Source organism: Carlito syrichta, unplaced genomic scaffold (assembly GCF_000164805.1).
Source record: "Carlito syrichta isolate Samal-C Ts95f unplaced genomic scaffold, Tarsius_syrichta-2.0.1 Scaffold312467, whole genome shotgun sequence".
Lineage (NCBI taxonomy): Eukaryota > Metazoa > Chordata > Mammalia > Primates > Tarsiidae > Carlito > Carlito syrichta.
The window spans coordinates 16,028-36,223 of NW_007256563.1; the positions used below are offsets into that span (position 1 = coordinate 16,028).

General features: G+C 34.5%; 1 protein-coding gene across 1 annotated transcript; it reads right to left on the reverse strand.

Moving 5' to 3' along the window:
* Positions 1-12,854: 12,854 nt before the first annotated feature.
* Positions 12,855-18,470, reverse strand: CSN3 (casein kappa). The gene is made up of 3 exons (XM_008069910.1): positions 18,417-18,470; positions 14,482-14,514; positions 12,855-13,328 (listed from the first exon to the last, which is right to left on the reverse strand). The coding sequence occupies exons 1-3, from the start codon at positions 18,468-18,470 to the stop codon at positions 12,855-12,857; spliced, it is 561 nt and encodes a 186-aa protein (XP_008068101.1).
* Between the last annotated feature and the right edge of the window lie 1,726 nt (positions 18,471-20,196).

Genomic DNA, 20,196 nt, shown 5'->3' on the forward strand with positions numbered 1-20,196 from the left:
TCTTAATATCCACTGTGGTCCATTTCTCTTGTTTTTTGGCAAGTGTAGATTTCTTTTGGATTTTCTTCTTGGCTAGAGATCTTTTTGGTCCTGCTTGAGCAGATTTAAACTGATTGAATAGTTTTTTGGCAAGTTTTGATACCCGCTTTTTTTGCTTTTTAGAGTTTTGCTAGCTATTCCAGATATTTTTGGCTTTGTTATTGACTGATTTTGCTGCTGATTTGTAGATTTAGACAAAGATTTTCTAGTTTTCTTTATATTTCTCTTTTTAGCCAGAGCAGCTTTTGTACCTAATTTGGCTGGATTTATCTGATTCTGCTGTTTCTTTTCTGGTGTAGATTGAAATAATTTAGATTTTTTTTAGGCTTACCTTTTTGTTCAGAGTGTTTTTGGTTACTGAAAATTTACCTTCTTTTGCCTGATTTGACTGCTTCCTGACACTTTTAGATAAGGAGCTTTTAGATTTATTTGTTCTTAGAGGCTGGTTGTGTATTTAATACTAATTTAAGTGCTTTAGGCTGATTCACTTGTTTCTTGGCAAGTGTGATGGTTTTTTGAGATTTCCTTAACATTTTATTTTTGGCTGTAGATGTCTTCCTTATTATTGCAACTGCTCCTGGCTGAATGAGATTTTTCTTGGCAGGTGTAGATGCTGTCATTTTGGATTTAGTTAGACTTTTCCTTTTGGCTTTGGAAGCTGACCTTGCTGCTGTTGTCTTAGCTGGTTCTTTTTTTTTGACTGGAGTTAGCTGTATTTTTTTGTTTATTTTGAATTTTATTTTTGGCTAGAGTGTTTTTTGGGAATTGCTTTAACTACTGTTGCCTGTTTTAACTTTTTCTTTACAGATGAAGCTTTTTAAAGATTTAGTTGACCCTTTTTAGGTCATTGAAGAAGTTTTGGGAAAAGACTATTGCTGTGGATGGATGATTGTTTTTCAGATGAAGTAAACAAGCTTTTTTTTTTTTTAAAAAAGTCTTTAAGGTTTTTTTTTTTGACAGACGTTTTTGGAACGTCTCTCACTGTGAGTTGTTTTAATTGTTTCTTAGCAGATGTAGACTGGGTTTTCTTCGATTTTTGTGGACTTTTCTTTGCAGCTGAAAATGATCTTGGTGTTGCTGCAGTCCATTTTTACTTTTTTTTGACAGTTGTCCACTGACTTTTTGTAGGCTGTTTCAGAGTTTTGCTTGCCCTTAGTGGGTTGTTTTGTCCTGTTAGACTAGATGGGTGAGGAGTCAACCCTTTCTTGGAAGAGGTCAATGTACTTTTCTAAGTTTGATTTAGTAGTGGTTGAACACATTTTTTTCTTTTAGTTTGATGCCTTAGAACTTGAGGATGATTGGCTGGTTCCTTTGTTAGTGAGTACAGAAAAGGATGCAGCCCTAGCAGGTAGAGACTTTGGTCTCTGAGTATTAAAAGGTGATGATGAAGCTTTTCCAGGGGATCTATGAACAGGTGAGGCAGGAGCATGAGAATGGGCTTGAGGTTTCCCAATGAGCAGGGTGGAGGATGATCTGCTTTGCGATGTTCTGGCAGGGAAGCTTTGGACTTTTTCGACTGTTGAGTGTTTTTCCTGTTGCCTAGTGCTCAATTGCTTACTCTCACTGAATTGCAGGGGGAGGGAATAGAAGGCATTATCAGGTGAGGTGTTCAATCTATTACTATTTTGTGTTTTCATTCTAGTTACACAAACTATAACTAGAATGGGAAGGCAAACCTGTCTTTCCTATGTTCCCCTACTTTTCCCTATTGGTTAGGGTAGGAAGTAAGGGCTAGTAAAACAAAATTGCATATGTGGATTATTTCCGTTTAATTCTGAAACATTTACCCTTCAGAGTTTCCTTTCCAGGAACACTGAGAACTCTATCTTTTCTTTTAGTTGGAAGGGGTAAGAATTAAATCTGAGAGTTAACAAAATTCATAAGTTAACACTATAGCTTCAGGAGGTACAAATAGTGTGTGGTTACATGGTTGCAAAGAAGTGGCAAAGAAGTCTAGTGGCAAAGAAGTCTGGGCTTTAAGTGTACCCATCACCTCCATCTGTTGTACCTAATGGGTGATTTTTCATCCCAACATCCCTCCCACATTCTGAGTCTCCAATGTTCATGATATTTTTCTTGATGCCTTTGCAGATCTCTAGTTTAGTTTAGCTCCCACTTTTAAGCGTTTACTTTTCCGTTTCTGAGTTAGTTCACTTAGGATGATGTTCTTCAATTCCATCCAAGTTGCCGCAAAAGACATTATTTCATTCTTTTTGATGCCTGAATAGTATTTCATAGTGTATGTATACCACATTTTCATTATCCACTGATAGGTTGATGTGCATTTAGGTTGATTCTACATCTTTGCAATTGTGAATTGTGTTGTGCTGAACATGCAGTGCAGGTGGGTATATATATGTATATATATATAGTGACGTCTCTGACAATTTTTAGGCTACTATTAGAGCTACACATTTATTCTGGCTTTGGTTTTTGGTCATATAAATTCACTATTGCTGAGTTATTTTTGGAAATATAAACACATAAATTTTTTCCTTTATATTGTGCCCACCAGTTTCATAACATGGTTTCAAGGAGTGTTGTGGAAACTTTACCCGTATCATGACCACTTATGTACCTAACCCTGAATACCCCACATCTTTAAAATAAAATAAAAATAATTTAAGAGCTCAATACGCTGTTCTTTTAGTTTACCAATTTAAGAAAATGATTTCTTACTCCTTTGAATTAGACTTTCTAAGCAGCTCCTGGTTAATGTACTTATTGTTGTAATTGGTGGAACATCATTAAAAAACACAAGCACTGTCAGTGTCACTTTTTACCCATTTGACAGACCTGTTTCCAGTTATTTTTAATTAATTGATTTTACTAAGTATGACATATTTTAAAGGTTGGTTGTTCTAAATCTCAAAATAATTCATGCTCATGGTAGAAAATTAGGAAACTGAAAAAACAAAAATTTCAGTCATTACTTATAATCACATAACTTTGCTAATTTCCTGTAAAAATTAGTAGGTTAACTATATTTAACTTTTTTGGCTTTAAAAATTTTGTTTATCTTATTTTATTTTAGATTCCAGGGGTATGTGTGCAGGTTTGTTACTTGGGTGTATTGCATGATGGTGAGGTTTGGACTTCTTATAAGTTTGTCACCCAAATGGTGCAGGATACCTGATAGGTAGTTTTTCAACTCTTACCCCCCACCTTACCTCTCCCCCAATTTAGGAGCCCCCAGTTTCTATTGTTTTATCCTTATACCTTTGTGTACCCAGTGTTCAGACCCCACTTGTAAGTGAAACATGTGGTATTTGGTTTTCAGTTTGGTTGTGATTACATAAAAATTTTGTATAATATTTTTATACCCAAAATATTATATAAGCATATGATTCTACTATAAACTCTTTTATACCATAGGGATACTCCACAAGACAGATTCTTATGAACTCTAATTGATAGATTGCTTTTAATTTCAGATTACTATGTATAATTTGAGCTAAATATATTACTCATAATTTTTTTCTTATTTTTCCTCACTTTTTATTTATTTAATACTTAAGTACATTTTCTATTTACTTACATTTTATTTATTTCATTACTCTTTTTTCTTATTCATGATTATGATGTATTAGTTTATAATGTTACTATTTTTTTCTATTACCTTCTTTTCTTTGCTGAGTAAATTGTGCTGAAATAACTGCATAGCATAAAGTACTTATTTCCACCACCCAAAAATCTGAAACTTCTGAGGAAATTGGAGGGTGCAGTCAGGCAGCCATCTTGTTTATATTTAAAGTCGTCTGAAGAGGGTGCTCTTGGTCTGATGATTTTCTCATGTTTCTGCATGAAAGAGAAGTGCATTATTAAATATTTAAAAATTAGGATTTGAAAACTAACATCTCTTAACTATTGCATTAACAGTCTATAATTTCCAAGAAGACAGAAAAGAGTAAGTGATAAGTTCACTTGTCTGAATTCTAAGGCAAGAATTTCTAAGTTGCATAAGACCATGCTCTCAAAGTTTTTAATTATTTATCTTTGTTGGTTAAAAAATAAAATCCATTTATTAATAAATTATACATACATATAAATATATTATTTATGCCTTAAATATAGCAAACAGAAGTTTAGAGATCAGGATAAAAAGTTATTTAGGGTTTAATGCTTATTTCTGTCCCTATTTGTCTTCTGGAGGGGCCCTGGCATGTATAATGTATTCCATTTTGAAATGGGTTAAAGACAACTGAATGAGGCTACAGAATTATCAAATGATTATACTATCAGGCCATCTCTATTGCAAATGTGTATAATTGGTCCATGAAGAATTAGAAGATATTTTCCTGTGAATTGCTGAAAATTCCTAGAACAACTCTGGGTTACATTTACATGCAAAACAATTCATACCACATATCTCTAGAAAGAAACCTAAAACCCTACAAGATAAACCTAGGAAACATGTAATGGAACAAAAAGTGTTAGAAGCCAAAACAAAACATATCTTTGCACACAGAATCAAGTATTGCAGGAAATGGAGGCAAATCAGTCAGTAGTTTAAGCCTGATGAAAACCATGGAGCTTTCATAATAATTTAGGTGAAAGAGATTTTCTGTAGTGACTTTGGTTTGTTTTTTATACTGTATCAAATGTGTCCATAAACGTTTGTATACAAGTTCATGTATTGTCTGTGTATATGATGGGGGATGCAAAAAACCCGGAATGTATTTATAAAAAAAGTATATTTATTCTTGCATATTTAAATGTCAGTCACCTTCAAAGTACTCTCCATTTGATGCAATACACTCATCAAGACAATTTTTCTACCTATTAAAGCAGTTTTTGAATTAGTTTTGATGCCTTTTAGTGCTTCTGCCATTTCTTGTTTCACCTTTTCACATTGGCAAAATGTTTCCCTTTGAGGACTTTTTTTCATCCTGAAAACAAACAAAAAAAATCACTTGAGGCAAGATCATGTGAATAGGGAGAGTTGGGCATGGGGGTCATGGCATTTTTGGTCAAATATTGCTGAATATTCAGCTCAGTGTGGACAGGTGGGCTCGTAATTCACCCATCATGAAATGGGCAAATGTGTTGAAAAAAAAAATCTCAAAAAAAAAAAATAAAATAAAATTCACTGAAGCTGAACGCAACCTCTCACAACTATCCTGCTGGTACACTGATGTCGATGGATTCCTAGAATACTTACCTAGTGGAGGAATCTTGTAAGGGACCTGCCTTCCAAAAAATAATTTTGTTTTTTTTGAAGTCTCCTCCATATATGTGAAAGTGCTTTATATGTTTTCAAGTACTGTATAAATGCTTGTTATGTAACTTAACACTGCATTCTGGAGGTCCTGAAAACTCATGTACGGCTATTTTGCAGCATTGAGTAATAAAATGTTTTACTAAATCTCATTGGACTATGAGGTTCTAGAGGTGGGAAGGAAACATTATATTTACATAGTGAGCATTTAGCAAGTAATGGATGAGTGAATGACCATGTGTAAATCTGCATATCAGATCGCTTTTTGGTCCTAAAAACCCAATTTTTTATGAGTTTCAAACCATCTCCACCTAGATAAATCCTTGCACCTGAGATAATTTATTCAAGTCCAAAATAAGCAACTCATCAATGTATTTTGCCAACATGTAAAAATCGTAGCTGAGGGGTTCATTATACAATAAATAGAATTGAATACACAGTGCATAGAATATTCCAATTAGTTAATTCAATTGATACAAATATGTAGTAACATTGCATGTGTTTAATTTAAAATCTTACTTTAAACAATGCTTATTAATAATGTTATATGGTTAGATATATTAATATAAATCAATATTAATATTTAAGAATGGTTTTCTTGTTTCAAAGTATTTTGCTTCATGTTTGATTTCACCTGCCTGATTGGAATTGCTTTTAAAGTTGTTTTCCACATGTTTAAGAACATGGACTTTAAAAAATATATTTTGTTGTATGTATTTAAGGTGTACAATGTGATGTTTTGATCTCACATAGTTACTGTTTTTTGTAGCAAGAGCACCAAAAATCTACTCTCTTAACAAAGACCTTGAATAAACTACAATATTATTAACTATAGTCCTCATGTTATACATTAGCTCTCTGTACTTATTCATTCTACACAATTGCAACTTTGTAACCTTTGACTTATATCTCCTCTTTTTGGCTTACCCCTGGTAACCACCATTTTATTCTTTATTTTTATCTAATTTACTTCTATGTTGTTTTTGGATTCCACATACAAGTGAAATCATCCATTATTTTTCTTTCAGTGTCTGGCTTGTTTCATTTAGCATAATATCCTCCAAATTCGTCCATGTTGTGGCAATGGTAGACTCTCTTCTCTCTGTCTCTTTTGTGTAAGACTGAATCATAACTGTGTGTGTGTTTGTCTACCAAAATTTCTTTTCCAGTTATCCCTTGATGGACACTTGGTGGTTGTTTCCATGTCTTAGTTACTATGAATTATTCCGCAATGAACATGGGAGTGCAGATATATTTATAAAGTGATGATTTCATTTCTATATCTCTATATATGTATATATATCCTCTGGATATATACTGCAGAAAATGGGATTTGAGGGGTTATACGGTGTTTTTATTTTTAATTTTTAAAGGAACATCCATATTGTTTTCTACAGTGGCTGCACCAATCTACATTCACATCAACCATGTACAAAGGATCCCTTCTTTTTCTGCACCCTCACCAACACTTGTTATCCCTTGTCTTTTTCGTAATAGCCATCTTAACAGATTAGAGATATGATATCTCATTGTGTGTGTGTGTGTGTGTGTGTGTGTGTGTGTGTGTGTTTGAGCCAGGGTCTCACTTTGTTGCCCAGGCTGGCATGCAGTGGCATGAACATGGCTATGACAGCCTTGACCACCTGGATTTAAGCAGTACTTCTACCTCAGTCTCCTGATTAGCTGGGACTACAGTCATGCACCAACACCACACCCGTTAATTTTTTAATATTAAAAAAAGTTTAATTTTTTTTGTAGACACAAGGTCTTGCTATGTTGCTCAGAGTGGTCCTGAACTCCTGGATCTGCTGCAGTCTGCCTCAGCTTCCTAAAGTGCTGAGATTATAGGCAAGTGCCACCCTACCTAGCTTTACTGTGGTTTTGATGTGCATCTCCCTGTTAGTGATGTTAAACATCTTTTTATATACTTGTCAACCACTTTCTCATCTTCTTTAGAGAAATATTTATTTATGTCCTTTGCCCATTCTTGATTGGTTTGTTTTTCTACTAGAGTTCTTCCGCTACTGTGAATTCTTTATATATATTTTGAATGTTTATCCCTTAGCAGATTTATGGTTTGCAAATGCTTTCTTCCAGTTTGTGGACTATATTTTCATTTTGTTGATGTAGTTCCACTTATTTTTGACTATGTAGCTAGAGCTTTGGGTGTGCTAGCCAAAAAAAATTATTGCCAAGGCCAATGTCAGGAACTTTCCTCCTATGTATGAGTCTAGGAATTTTATGATTTCAGGTCTAACATTTAAGTCTTTTATCCATTTTGAGTTTTTTTTTTTTGTATGATGTAAGAAACAGGTCCAATATAATTCTTTTGTATATGGCCATCCAGTTTTCCCATCATCATTTTGTTGAAGAGATTATCCTTTCCCCATTGTGTCTTCTTGGTACCCTTGTTGAAAATTAGTTGAATGTGTATGTTTATTTCTGGGCTCTTTACTCTGTTCCCTTTGGTCTTTGTGTCAGTTTTTTGGAGCATAGACTTTAAAGCAGGGGTTCCAGACCTGTAGGACACAGATGGCCTGTTAGAAATTGGGCACACAGCAGCAAGTGAGTAGTGGGTGAGTGAGTGAAGCTTTATCTATATTTACAGCCACTCTCTTTTGCTTGCACTGCTGCCTGAACTCTGCCTTCTGCCAGATCAGCCACAACATTAGATTCTTACAGGAGCACCAACCCTGTTGTGAATCGTGCAGGCAAGAGATAGAGGCTGCATTCTCCTTATGAGAATCTAAAGTCTGATGATCTGAGGTAGAACTGAAGCAGTGATGCTAGTGCTGGGGAGTGGCCGTAAATACAGATTAACATCAGCAACGAGATTTGACTCCATAAGACTATAATAAATCAATTGCTTGGAGACTTATAACAAAACCCTATCGGTGAGCAGAAAATGAGTTGATGTATTTCAATTGTACAGCTGCATCTAGTGGCAGGCTTCAAGTCAGAATCTGACAGTTATTCTAGTCTGTGTGTGATCTGCCCGTGATTTTATTTACCACTCCTGTCATGCCTCTTTTTTTAAAATGGTGAGTTGTATGATTATTTCATTATATATTACAATGTAATAATAATAGAAATAAAATGCATAATAAGGGTTATGAGCTTGAATCATTCCGAAGCCATCTCCCCTTTCCCCAGTCTGTGGAAAAATGGTCTTTCATGAAACCAGTCCCTGATGCCAAAAAGGTTGGGACTGCTTTAAAGCAAAACTATCTGGATTAGAATATCAGCTCCACTTGGAAAAAATTACCTCATTTATCTTTCTTGAATGCTGGTAATAATAACACCATGTAGTCCATAAGTACATATTAAATGAGTAAATACCTAGAAACAAATAGAAGATTGATATATAGTATATATACTGTAGAACTGTTGATTGCAGTTATTATCAAATTTACTACTGTTTGTATCACCACAATAATTTTTATAATATCTTGTACATAATGGGTGAGAATTGTTAAAATTAATGAAATAAACTTTACCTTTTCCACATATTTACTTCATTGTTCAGTACATTAATAATATTATGAATGAACATAGCAAAAAAAGCTGTGCCATAATCCTGACCATGCCTCTCTCCCAGACTCTAGAGAATAGCTAAAAGACTGTAAATCACTCCTAATAATAGCACATATGTTGAAGAATATAGCAAAATATTAGACAGCTGATGAGCAAGCACTTTTTAAGGACTGAATGATTTATGTTTTCCTGACATGGCATGTTATATCTGGACCAAGCGTAAGTGATCTAATTTTCCCTGAAGTATTTCTCTTAGGGGGGAAAACTTGTCATATTTTTGGACTTTGAATATTCACCAGTTTTTCTAGACTACAGAACCTCAAATCCAGAAGCTTCCTGGTGTGTGTGTGTGTGTGTGTGTGTGTGTGTGTGTGTGTGTGTGTGTGTGTGCATGTGTACAGATGTGAGACTGTCTGAAGGAAACTTGTCATGCAGGTCTAGAATCACTATCAATGCCTGTAATTTTGCCACACATCGATGTTCTTAGTTGTGGATGTTTGTAGCTTGCCTGTGCCCAGAATTTGCTCTTGAGAATAATCTAGACTTAAGTTAACAATACATTTGGACACATAAATTTAATGCTGTCTCTAGAGTTCCCATGGTTCCCAAGAGTCATTCTGTGGTTCTCTGGATTGGAATGTTGTGGCTTAGTCCTTCTTTGGTCCCAGTGTCATCCAATAGAGAAGTTCTTTATCAGATTATGAGCCTTAATCCCCATCATGGGCCACTTTGAGAATCTCGTGGAACTATGAATTATGTACCTGGTAAACTTGTTTACTCTTATTCACACTAAATTTGCCTTAGAGTTTCAAGGTTTAAAAGATCAATCACTGAAGCATCCTCACAAACTCTTCTCAAGTTAACAGATCCAGTTGCATTCAATTGGTTTTATTGTGCCAGAATCAAAGTACTAAATATGGCATAAGTGTCAAATACAAGGAGAGAAGAGAAAGAAGCGAAATCTGTGGAAGTCACATTCTTCTCTTGACTGAAGGCAGGCAATGACTGATGAGAGTTTGAAGTAGCCTATTTGGTTGCAGCAAGACCTATGAAAAATAATAAGAGTTAAGGAATTTAGTTCATAGCCTTTTAAAAGTTCTCATAATATGTAGACTTTCATTTAGCAACCATAAATATTTCTTATGTCTGTATCCAAGGAGGTTAACAAATTAAGTATTTAAAATTGGCACACGGTACACCAAAAATAATAGAGATCACTTAATATTCACAGAAAGGAATGCCATTTACATGTTTCTTTATAAGTGGTATTATACAGTGGTTTTAATTTAGAAATCTAGATTCATGAGTCTTAAACAAAACTATTGAAATAATGAGTAGGCAAAAGACATGAATAGATATTTCTCAGAAGAAGACATATGAACAGCCAACAGATACATTAAAAAGTACTCAGCCTCACTAGTCATCAAAGAAATGCAAATCAAAACCACACTGAGATACCTCCTAACTCCAGTCAGGATGGGCTATCATCAATAACTCAAAAAACAACAGATGCTGGAGAGAATGCGGGGAAAAGGGAACACTTCTACACTGTTGGTGGGAGTGTAAACTAGTCCAACCTCCATGGAAAATAGTGTGGCAATTCCTAAAAGATCTAAAAATCAACCTTTCCTACAACCCCGCAATTCCCCTTCTGGGAATATACCTGAAGGAACGCAAATCATTCTACAAAAAAGATAACTGCACACGCATATTTATTGCAGCACTATTCACAAAAGCAAAAACATAGAAACAACAGTGCTGCACATCAAAGGTGGACTGGATAAAAAATGTGGTACATATACATGATGGAATATTACACAGCCATAAAGAAGGACAAAATTATGGACTTTACAGCAACTTGAATGGATTTGGATTCTGTCATACTCAGTGATCTATCACAGAAACAAAGAACAGAGTACCACATGTTCTCACTCATAAGTGGACCCTGAACATTTATCATAATAATATAAGAAAGGAATTAGCAGTAGTGGGACACTACCAGGGGAGGGAGGGAGGGGGGCATATAACATCAATAAGCGTACCTGATCTCAAACCAGGTGAAATGGGGACCAAAGGGAGGCCAAAACTTCACCTATATGATGACCACTTACATACCTAATCCTGAATTGTACTCCACATCTTTAAAATAATGATAAAAAGCCAAAACCAAAACAAAATTATGTAATAACATATTTTGGATCAGTAAAACCTATAACTACATATTAAATAACTTGCTTTTATGTGGTCTATATTCATTTTCTCACTTTGTTTTTAAAATTTAATAAGCCAAATATTTATCCAGCTTATTATCCTTTTCCTAATAGATGTCCTATTAAATAACAACTAAATAACACAATTTGCATGTATGCAAGCCAAGGAAATCATGGTGCATTTTGTTTGTTTTTTTAGTCAGCTCATATAAAAATAGATATTATACTAATTAAGCCCCTCTCTCTGAAATCAAACAGATTTGGTTTGGCTCCCGTTGTATACTTTCTAGCTGTGATAATTTACTTACAATCCTGACACATTTTCTGGTTTTCATTCCTAAATTCAAGATAGTAATAAAATCTGTTCCATATAGTTGTTAGAGGAATCAACTGACATAATTATGTATAGTTGTTATCATTAAGTGGAGACTTGGGGTATTAAAAATAAATAATGCTTATTAATTTCACTTTACCTTTTCCAATAAGTTACATTTCGTAGATTGGTCGGTTTTCAAAATCCTTTCACATTTGCATTCCCACTTGAGCCTCATAGTTACCAAAATTATGAGTTAATAAACATTCGGAGAGTAATGACCTGCCTATGGTCATATGGCAAGAAGTTGGAAGAAGCAGCCTCTGGTCTAATGCTAGTCCCATCATGTCACATGCCATTGTGTGGTATTTTAGATCATAAGACATGCAGACAATCTGATGGACTGAACATATTTGTTGCAAAGAAACTCAAAATTTTGTAACTTTCTCCCCAAATTATTTTATACTGTTGGTTTTTATTAATCTTTCTCTTTCTTTTTTTTTTTTGAGTTGGAGTCTCACTCTGTCGCCCAGACTGGAGTGCAGTGGCCTCTCCCGGCCACCGCAACCTCGACCTACTGGGCTCCGACGATCCTTCCACCTCAGCTTTCCAAGTAGCCGGAATTACAGGCACGCGCTACCACGCCCGGCTGATTTTTGAAGTATTGTAGAGATGAGGTCTCGCTGCCCAGGCGGGTCTCGAACCCGCGGGCTCAGGCAATCCACTCACCTCAGCCTCCCAAAGGCGCGGGATTACAGGCTGAGCCACCGAGCCTGGCTAATCTTTCTCTTTCTTTAACTCCTTCTCATGGGTTTTAAATTATTTTAGACTCTGTTATCCATTGAGTCAAGTAGTAAATAGTAACACTTTACATCTAATGTTATGAAAGGACTCTTTTAGTGCTTATGTGTTTTTAGAGTTAAATATTATAATTCTTCCATGGGTTTGTTTTAGAATAAGAAAAATTTGAGATGCCGTTTCATCGATTCTATCAGAAATGATGTCTAAAATAAATGCACAGGAAATTTATCATTCCCGTTCACTCTGTTCATACCAAAATGAGAGGACAAGAGCATTGTTACAGGATTCAGGGTTACTTAAATGCAAATTCTATGTAATTTGTTGTTAGAAAATTTAGGTAAGAAAAATCATAAAAGTGTTACTTAGCATTTTACTCTACTGTCATAGTTTGTGTGTGAATAGGAATGAAGCAAAATGAATAGATTGCAGGAGTGTTCCAATTATCAGAAGAAATTTTTAATAACAAAATCCCCAATTGTCTTCCTTTTGTGAAATTAGATTATTTTAAATTTCTTTTGTTGAAACAGAATCTAGTGTGGCAATGCTAGATTTTGGTTTTACCCAATTAAAATGATAAGCATCTTATTTTGATTGCTCTCACAACATACTAAATTTATCCATTTGTACTCTTTTAGAATTTATGAGTGTATTGCTAAATCCTTGCTTCTTGTCTTGATCATTCATTTTATCTTTTTGCTCATTTACCTGTGTTGTCTTCTTTGATGCTTCCTTAGTGTTTTTATGCCACAGTTGAAGAGACTGGGACTGTGGTGGCCTCAGGGGTGCTTGTGATGATGAACTCTGAGGAAGCTTTGGGAGGGACCTCATTGTTCACCACTGGTTCAGTGGCAGAAATTGGTGTAGGTTCAACAGTAGCAATGGTGTTGATGGTAGGGAGAGCAGTTTGAACTGGAGTTTTCTTTGGGGGAAAGGCAATAAATGCTGGATGTTGGTATGGGGGATGCATCGCGGTGGGTGGGTGGATATTTGATAGAACTTGCCACTGAGGAATTTGGGGATGCACTGAGGAATGTGGCCTAAATATAGCTGGTTTTACATAATATTGGTAAGGCATATATGGATCATGAATTGATGCAGCTGGCCTAGGTTGGTAGAAATAGGGTGCATAGTGAGGATAGCTATTCAGCACATAATGAATTGGGAAATTTGGAGTTGGTTTCTGATTGAACAATCTTTCATCATTCCCGTAGCACTGCAAAAAAAGAATAAATTATGCAGAGGGGTATTATTATACACCGAAATTTAGAGATATCTTAAGTTGGCATTTTTTTTGAACTTACATAGTATTTGACATTGAATAAGTACGATGTTGGAAGTAGGGAACCCAGCAACCATATTATTTTACAATAATATTTATTATTTTCAATAATATAAAAATAGTATGTCTTTCAAACAAGTTAGATGAAGTAATACATAATGTAAACCACATTGCCCAGAGCTTGGCATATACAGAAAGCACCTGCATGTTGTATATTATGACTATAATACCTAGAAAAATCTCATAGAGAACTTTGACATGTTATACACAAGCACATCATACAGACACACACAACTGGCATATACACGCATATGTATTCTCACCACATATTTGTTATTGTTCACAAACTTTATTCATATAGAGATTAGTCCGAGGGCATATTTGTTTTTCTCTGATCTAATTATAGCAGAATGGTAAAATAATGTGATGTGGAGGGATTTCTGGGTTCAGACTTTGGATTTTTTTCATTTTAATTTTCTCCACAAAAGATCAAATAGAAAATTAAAAAAAATTTTATTTGCCTCTGTTTTACCAATTATATTCAGTCAAAAAAATGTGTCAGTAGACCTTTCCATATGAATAAAAATAAATCAACCTAATTGCGCTTCAAAGCAAACATTTCTCATAAGAGAAGATATATTTATATGTATTCACTTAAACATATTTGGGAAGCAAAACGAGTAAGTAACAAGTGTATGATGTTTGAATAACAAGTATTCTAACTTGGATCAGAGAGGAATCTTTTCCAAAATCTTAAAGATTAGATGTTAATCTTAAAGGTTAGATATTAAGTTTTACATTTTTTCCCAGTATGAAATCCTAAGAGAGTTTTCTCATATTGTTAAATATACATGAGAACTGAAGACATGACTTGGGCTACACAATGAAACCAAGACTTTCAGATGAATATCGACATTGATTCATATCATCTGTTGCTGAAGTGCTTTTTTTGGGCAAAAATTATGAGATTATTTTATGGAGATTAAATATTTAGCTTTTAGACAAGGCACTGTAATATAATTGACCTTTCCAGAATATTATCTTTTGGAGTTCACATCTATAACAGAAAAAATTAAAATAAACTTACTGCTGGTTGTTCCTGGTTTTGTACCTCTGCAGCCTAGGGAGTTCCAGAAAAAGAAATAATGAAAAATAAGAAGTAATAAAAAGCAAAGCAGACTTTTTTTTGTTGTTGTTAAAAAAGTCTTTTGTGTTCTAGACGAACATGCTTCCTTTGTTTTTATTTTAATACTATATTTTACATGATTAATCATGCTGAGACCTGTGATCAAAAGTAATCCACTGGTTAAAATAGTAATAATGAACTTCATGTCTACATTGTCTGTAAATATAACCACCTAAAAAGAAAAATTCACTGTTGAAAATAATCTGATTATCTCTCTCCTGAGTGAAGAAATACACATATTTGTCTAAATGAAAAGTATGAATAACCTATATTTAGTTTGTACTAAATATGTTTGTATAAAAAGTATCCTGCTCTTTTTCAAGAAACATATTTCATATCATTTTTCTATTTATCTCAGTTTTCATATCACAGTTTTATAGTTCAAAAATATATGATCAACGATTATGTCATGAAATGTTTCATTCTTTATAAAATTTTAATTATAAATATATAAATAACATCTATATACCAGTGGCTTTTAAAATAGTTTTCACTGATTTCTTTTTTTTTTTTTGAGTTGGAGTCTCACTCTGTCACCCAGACAGGAGTGCAGTGGCCGCTCCCGGCCACCGCAGCCTCGATCTGCTGGGGCTCCGGCAATCCTTCTGCCTCAGCCTTCCAAGTAGCTGGAACTACAGGCGCGTGCTACCATGCCTGGCTAATTTTTTGATTTTATTGTAGAGATGTGGTCTCCCCAAGTTGCCCAGGCGGGTCTCGAACCAGCGGGCTCAGGCAATCCACTCACCTCAGCCTCCCAAAGGCACGGGATTACAGGCTGAGCCACTGAGCCCGGCTTCACTGATTTCTTAAGATAGTTTTTCAAGAATGTGATCTTTTGGCGCCCAAAAATTCTTTGATAAGGATGATCGCATTGTTGTACAGAAAAGCTGTGCCAATTTATAATGCCATCAATAGGTTATGAGTTTGTGTACTTTATCACATAATTGCTAATAATAAATATTACCTTAACTATTTCTATTTTGAGAAGAAGGAAGGGGTAAATTAATACATAAAAGTTGGTATTACATTGTTGTTTTAATTTATATAATTTTGACTACTATAAGATTGAATAGTGAAATCAATAAACTTTAATTTTTCTTTTGTATTATTTGTTCATGTTCCTGGGGCTTGATGCTTTTGTAAAAACAGGTAGGACTGTTTAGGAGATAGAGCAGGTTCAAGTAGTCCAAGAAGAGGTTGCTGGAGAGCAGGCAGTTGTAGACTGTTCGATGTTTTAAACTTTGACTCCTATTATTCAAAGAGAAAACCCAAGCTCCAAATGTGCAGGTGGACACAATAAAATGTAATTTTCAAAAGACAAGACAGAAAATAAATGTAAAAGTCATAGTAATTCATATTTTTAAAAAGTGGTTTTTGACTTTAAGAATTTACCTAATAATATTATTGAATAAATATTTACTTAAAAGCAAGTCTAAATTTAATAATAAATGAATCATGAAATGAGGACTAGTTTCCACCAAGATTTTGCCTTCTAGAAGGAGGACATGTACCACTATCTATGCTTGCCTCCTTTTTTTTGTTGTTGGCAAATACAGTGCCTGAACTCCCCAGATGAATATGGAAAGACACAGCAATAGCCAAATCAACAATAAAAACAAGTAAAATAAAACCCTAAACCAGAACCTTTTTCTTGGCCCAATAGCTTCAAAGCACAGCATGTAATTCAAGATAATGCCTGCAAGCTATAGAGGGACATGGGTCCCAGGAAGGGAGTCAGTCAGTCAGTTTACTTTTGGGAGAAGAGCATAATAAAAGATAATCTGAATGTTAAAGGCAGAAGTGTCAAGGTCTTTGAAACTGGTGGAAAACCTTAACCAGGCTCTTGACCTTTTTAGAATATAGTCTCTAAAAAAAATTAAGAGTCTGAGTGTGATAGAAATTTAATTGAAATAATTTCTGATTCTAGAGTATAATTTCTGTATTATTCTTTATAAATTATCCTTAGATAATTTACAATTTCAAAATGTTTTTAGTATTGTTCTTTTCTCCCAAAACATATTTTCTGTATAGTAAGAAAATTTTAAATCAACCTTTAAAATAACATAGTAAAGTGTTATTTCTTAATTCAGAGGAACTAAATTGAACAGGACATGACTTAACTTTTATAATAGAAATAAATATAAACATAACTTTACTTCATATGAAAACAAAAAAGAGCACAAATAGCCAAAATTCCGCAGCAAAAAGAACAAAGAGGCAGGTATCACACTTCCAGACTTTAAACTTTACTATTAGGCTACAGTAATCAAAACAGCCTGGTACTGCTACATGAACAGACATATAGACCAATGGAATAGGACAGAGATTCTGGAAGCAATCAACTCATCTTTCACAAAGACATCAATAACAACCAGTGGAGAGGGGAAACCTTATTTAGCAAATGGTGCTGGGGAACTGGCTGACCACATTCAGAAGAATGAAACAGGACTCCTACCTATCACCATATACAAAAATCAACTCCAAATGTAGTAAAACCTAAATGCAAAACCTCAAACTATAAGAATTTTAGAAGAAAATGCAGGAGACACCGTTATGCACATTGGAATAGGAAACCAATTCTGGATCAAATCCCCGAAAGCATATGCCACAAAAGATAAGATAGACAAATGGGACCTCATCAAACTGAAAAGCTTTTGCACAGCCAAAGAAACCATCAAGAGAATGGGAAGACAAACCACAGAATGGGTAATCATGTTTACTAATTGTGTATCTGACAAAGGCCTTACATCCAGGATTTACAAGGGACTCAAATAAGCCAAAAGAAAACAAACAAACAACAACAACAACAACAAAAACCAAAAACAATAAAACAGCCCTAAATGGGCAGAAGACATGAACAGACACTTCTCAAAAGAAGACATATGAGCAACCTACAGATACGTGAAAAAATGCTTAGCTTCACTAATCATCAGAGAAATGCAAATCAAAACCACACTGTGATGCCACCTTAACTGAGATGCCATCATTAATAAATCAAAAAACAATAGATGATGGCACTGGTGTGGTGAAAAGGGGATACTTCTACACTGTTGTGAAAAGGGAATACTTCTACACTGTTGGTGGGAATGCAAACTAGTCCAGACTCTATGGAAAATAGTGTTGTGATATCTAAAGGAACTAGAAATTGGCTTTCCATAGGATCCAGCAATTCCTCTCCTGGGAATATGCTAGAGGAACACAAATCATTCTACAAAAAAGACACCTGCGCATGCACATTTATTGCCTCACTATTCACAATAGCAAAAACATGGAACCAACCCCACTGCCCATTGAAAGTAGACTGGATAAAGAAAATGTAGTACATGTACACAATGGAATATTATGCAGCCATAAAGAAGGACAAAATTATGGAATTTCTCAGCAAATTGAATGGAACTGGAGATAATCATTCTTAGCAATCTATCACAGAAACAACCGAATACTACATGTTCTCACTCATAAATGAGATCTGAACATTAACCACTATTGCACAGTGGAGAGATTGGCAGTCACTGGACATTGCCAGGGAGGGAGGAATAAGGGGAAAGTAACAATACAAAGGATACCTGATCTTAAACCAGGGAAAGTAAGGACCAGTTGGAGGTCAAAGCTTCATCTTCATGTACATTACTTATGTACCTAATCCTGATTTATACCCCACATTTTTATAATAAAATAAAGTAAAAAAATAAATAAAGCATGCACAAAAAAGTAAACATAGCAAGTACAGCTATTTTCTTCTATGAAATATAATTGTATTTAGAAATTTGCATAATTAGAGTCCTTAAATACAATTTTCTTGAAGTCTTAATACCAATTAGATGCAGTCAACTCACCAAAAAAGGCAGGGTTAATGCCAGGACATTCACAGCTAAAAGAAAACTCTTCATGATTGCACCTAAAAATAAATTATTAAAAAAATTAAGAAGATTTGTTACTAACAATTTAGAAATGACTTGAATACAATGTTTGCTCTGGCTTAGAAAAAAGAAACTATATTTACAGGTAGATTCAATCAATGTGTAATATCTATTTTAACAAAAAAATTAGAAAAGCCAAACTTGAAGTAAATAATTTTTGAATTTTTGACAATATTAATGGAATTATCATTGTTATGGTCAATGTTGAGATTATTGAGGTGAATCTGATATAGACCTTGCTATCACAAAGCATCAATTTTAGGAAGAGAGTTGCAGCATACACACATCACTGTGAGAAGAAAGAAAGTGACAAATGCCACAAAAGTTGCTTTCTATAAATAGAAAGTTTTAGTTAAGAGAATCAGTAAAGTCTTTGTGTAGAAGATGATATATGGGTGGGATCTGTCTATGCAGAGTTTGGTAGGGAGAGACACATTTCAAGTAAAGGAGAAAGGATTGAGAATATCCATGGACATTTTCATCTGAATGTTATATGAGAAGGGAAAAATAAAGTTGGAAGGAAAGTTTAAAGCAGAAAAAGCAGGCACCTTAAAATGCCAGGTTAAAGAGTTGGGCATGGCATTGTAAACAATAAAAAACAATTGAATGTTTTTGGACTAGAAATGAATGTGACTATACATGCCTTGGAGGACTGAGTTCTAGCTCAGACCTTATCACTGCCTGTGTAACTTTGGTCAACTAATTTCTCTTTCCTGGGTCTTACATTTCTTACCTGTGAAATGAGGGTTTGAACTGAGAAGTCCCTAAAATTTGGTGATTTTTGATTACTCATAATTCTATGAAACATGTAGGATGGAATGTGAAGTGGAGGGTTATGAAACTGATTCTTCATAACCTACTTCTCCAGTAATTATAACTGATATGAATAACTTGATTGTTTTAATAAGAAGTATAGATATGACAATTACAGTAACTTTTTGGGTTTTTTGATTTGTAGTCTCACTCTGTCACCCAGTCTGGTGTGTGGTGGCACAATCATAGCTCACTGCAGCCTGAACCTTCTGGGCTCAGGAGATCCTTGTTTCAGGCTTCCATGTTGTTGAAACCACAGGCACATGCCACCATGTGCACCTAATTTTTTGATTTTTTTTTTTTTTTGTGTAGAGATGAGGTCTCACTATGTTGCCCAGGCTGATCTCAAACTCCTAGGCTCAAACAGTCCTTCCACCTCAGCCTCCCAAAGTGTTGGGATTACAGGCACAAGCCACTGTACTTGATCAGACAATTACAGTAGCTTTGACTGAAATATTTAATAAAATAAGTTAGCGTTATTTTTCTAAGAATATACACTGTCATGCCTGCTTATTCAATTTTAATAAATTATCTTTTTAGACAATAATCATATAACACTTCAACCTTTTTATATTTAAGTACATATTGAATTTGTGAAGTAAATATTAATTATATCTTGTTGCAGCTATTGTTATTTCTGCACTTACATACTGTAAATTGAGCTTTCCAAGAGAGTCACAGAATTAAAACCTCAAGTAGGGAAAGGGAAGCACATCTGACTCTAATTTGCCTCTGATCTCATGTAATAATGATTAAAATGCTGTCATTAAACTGACTTCAGAACTGCCATAAGATATCATTGAATGGAAAAGAGCTCATGTGAAATCAAATTTGAACAACTTATATAAACTCATGTTTCCTTAAGTGGGATGGAGTTCCTTAT

Bases quoted from the DNA above. Each gene is read 5' to 3' on its own strand.
- CSN3 (XM_008069910.1), bottom strand. From the start codon at position 18,470: ATGAAGAGTTTTCTTTTAGCTGTGAATGTCCTGGCATTAACCCTGCCT. The intron at 14,515-18,416 runs GTGAGTTGACTG...GGAACTCCCTAG, and splicing joins CATTAACCCTGCCTTTTTTG to GCTGCAGAGGTACAAAACCA. The intron at 13,329-14,481 runs GTAAGTTTATTT...CTTTTTTTGCAG, and splicing joins AAAACCAGGAACAACCAGCA to TGCTACGGGAATGATGAAAG.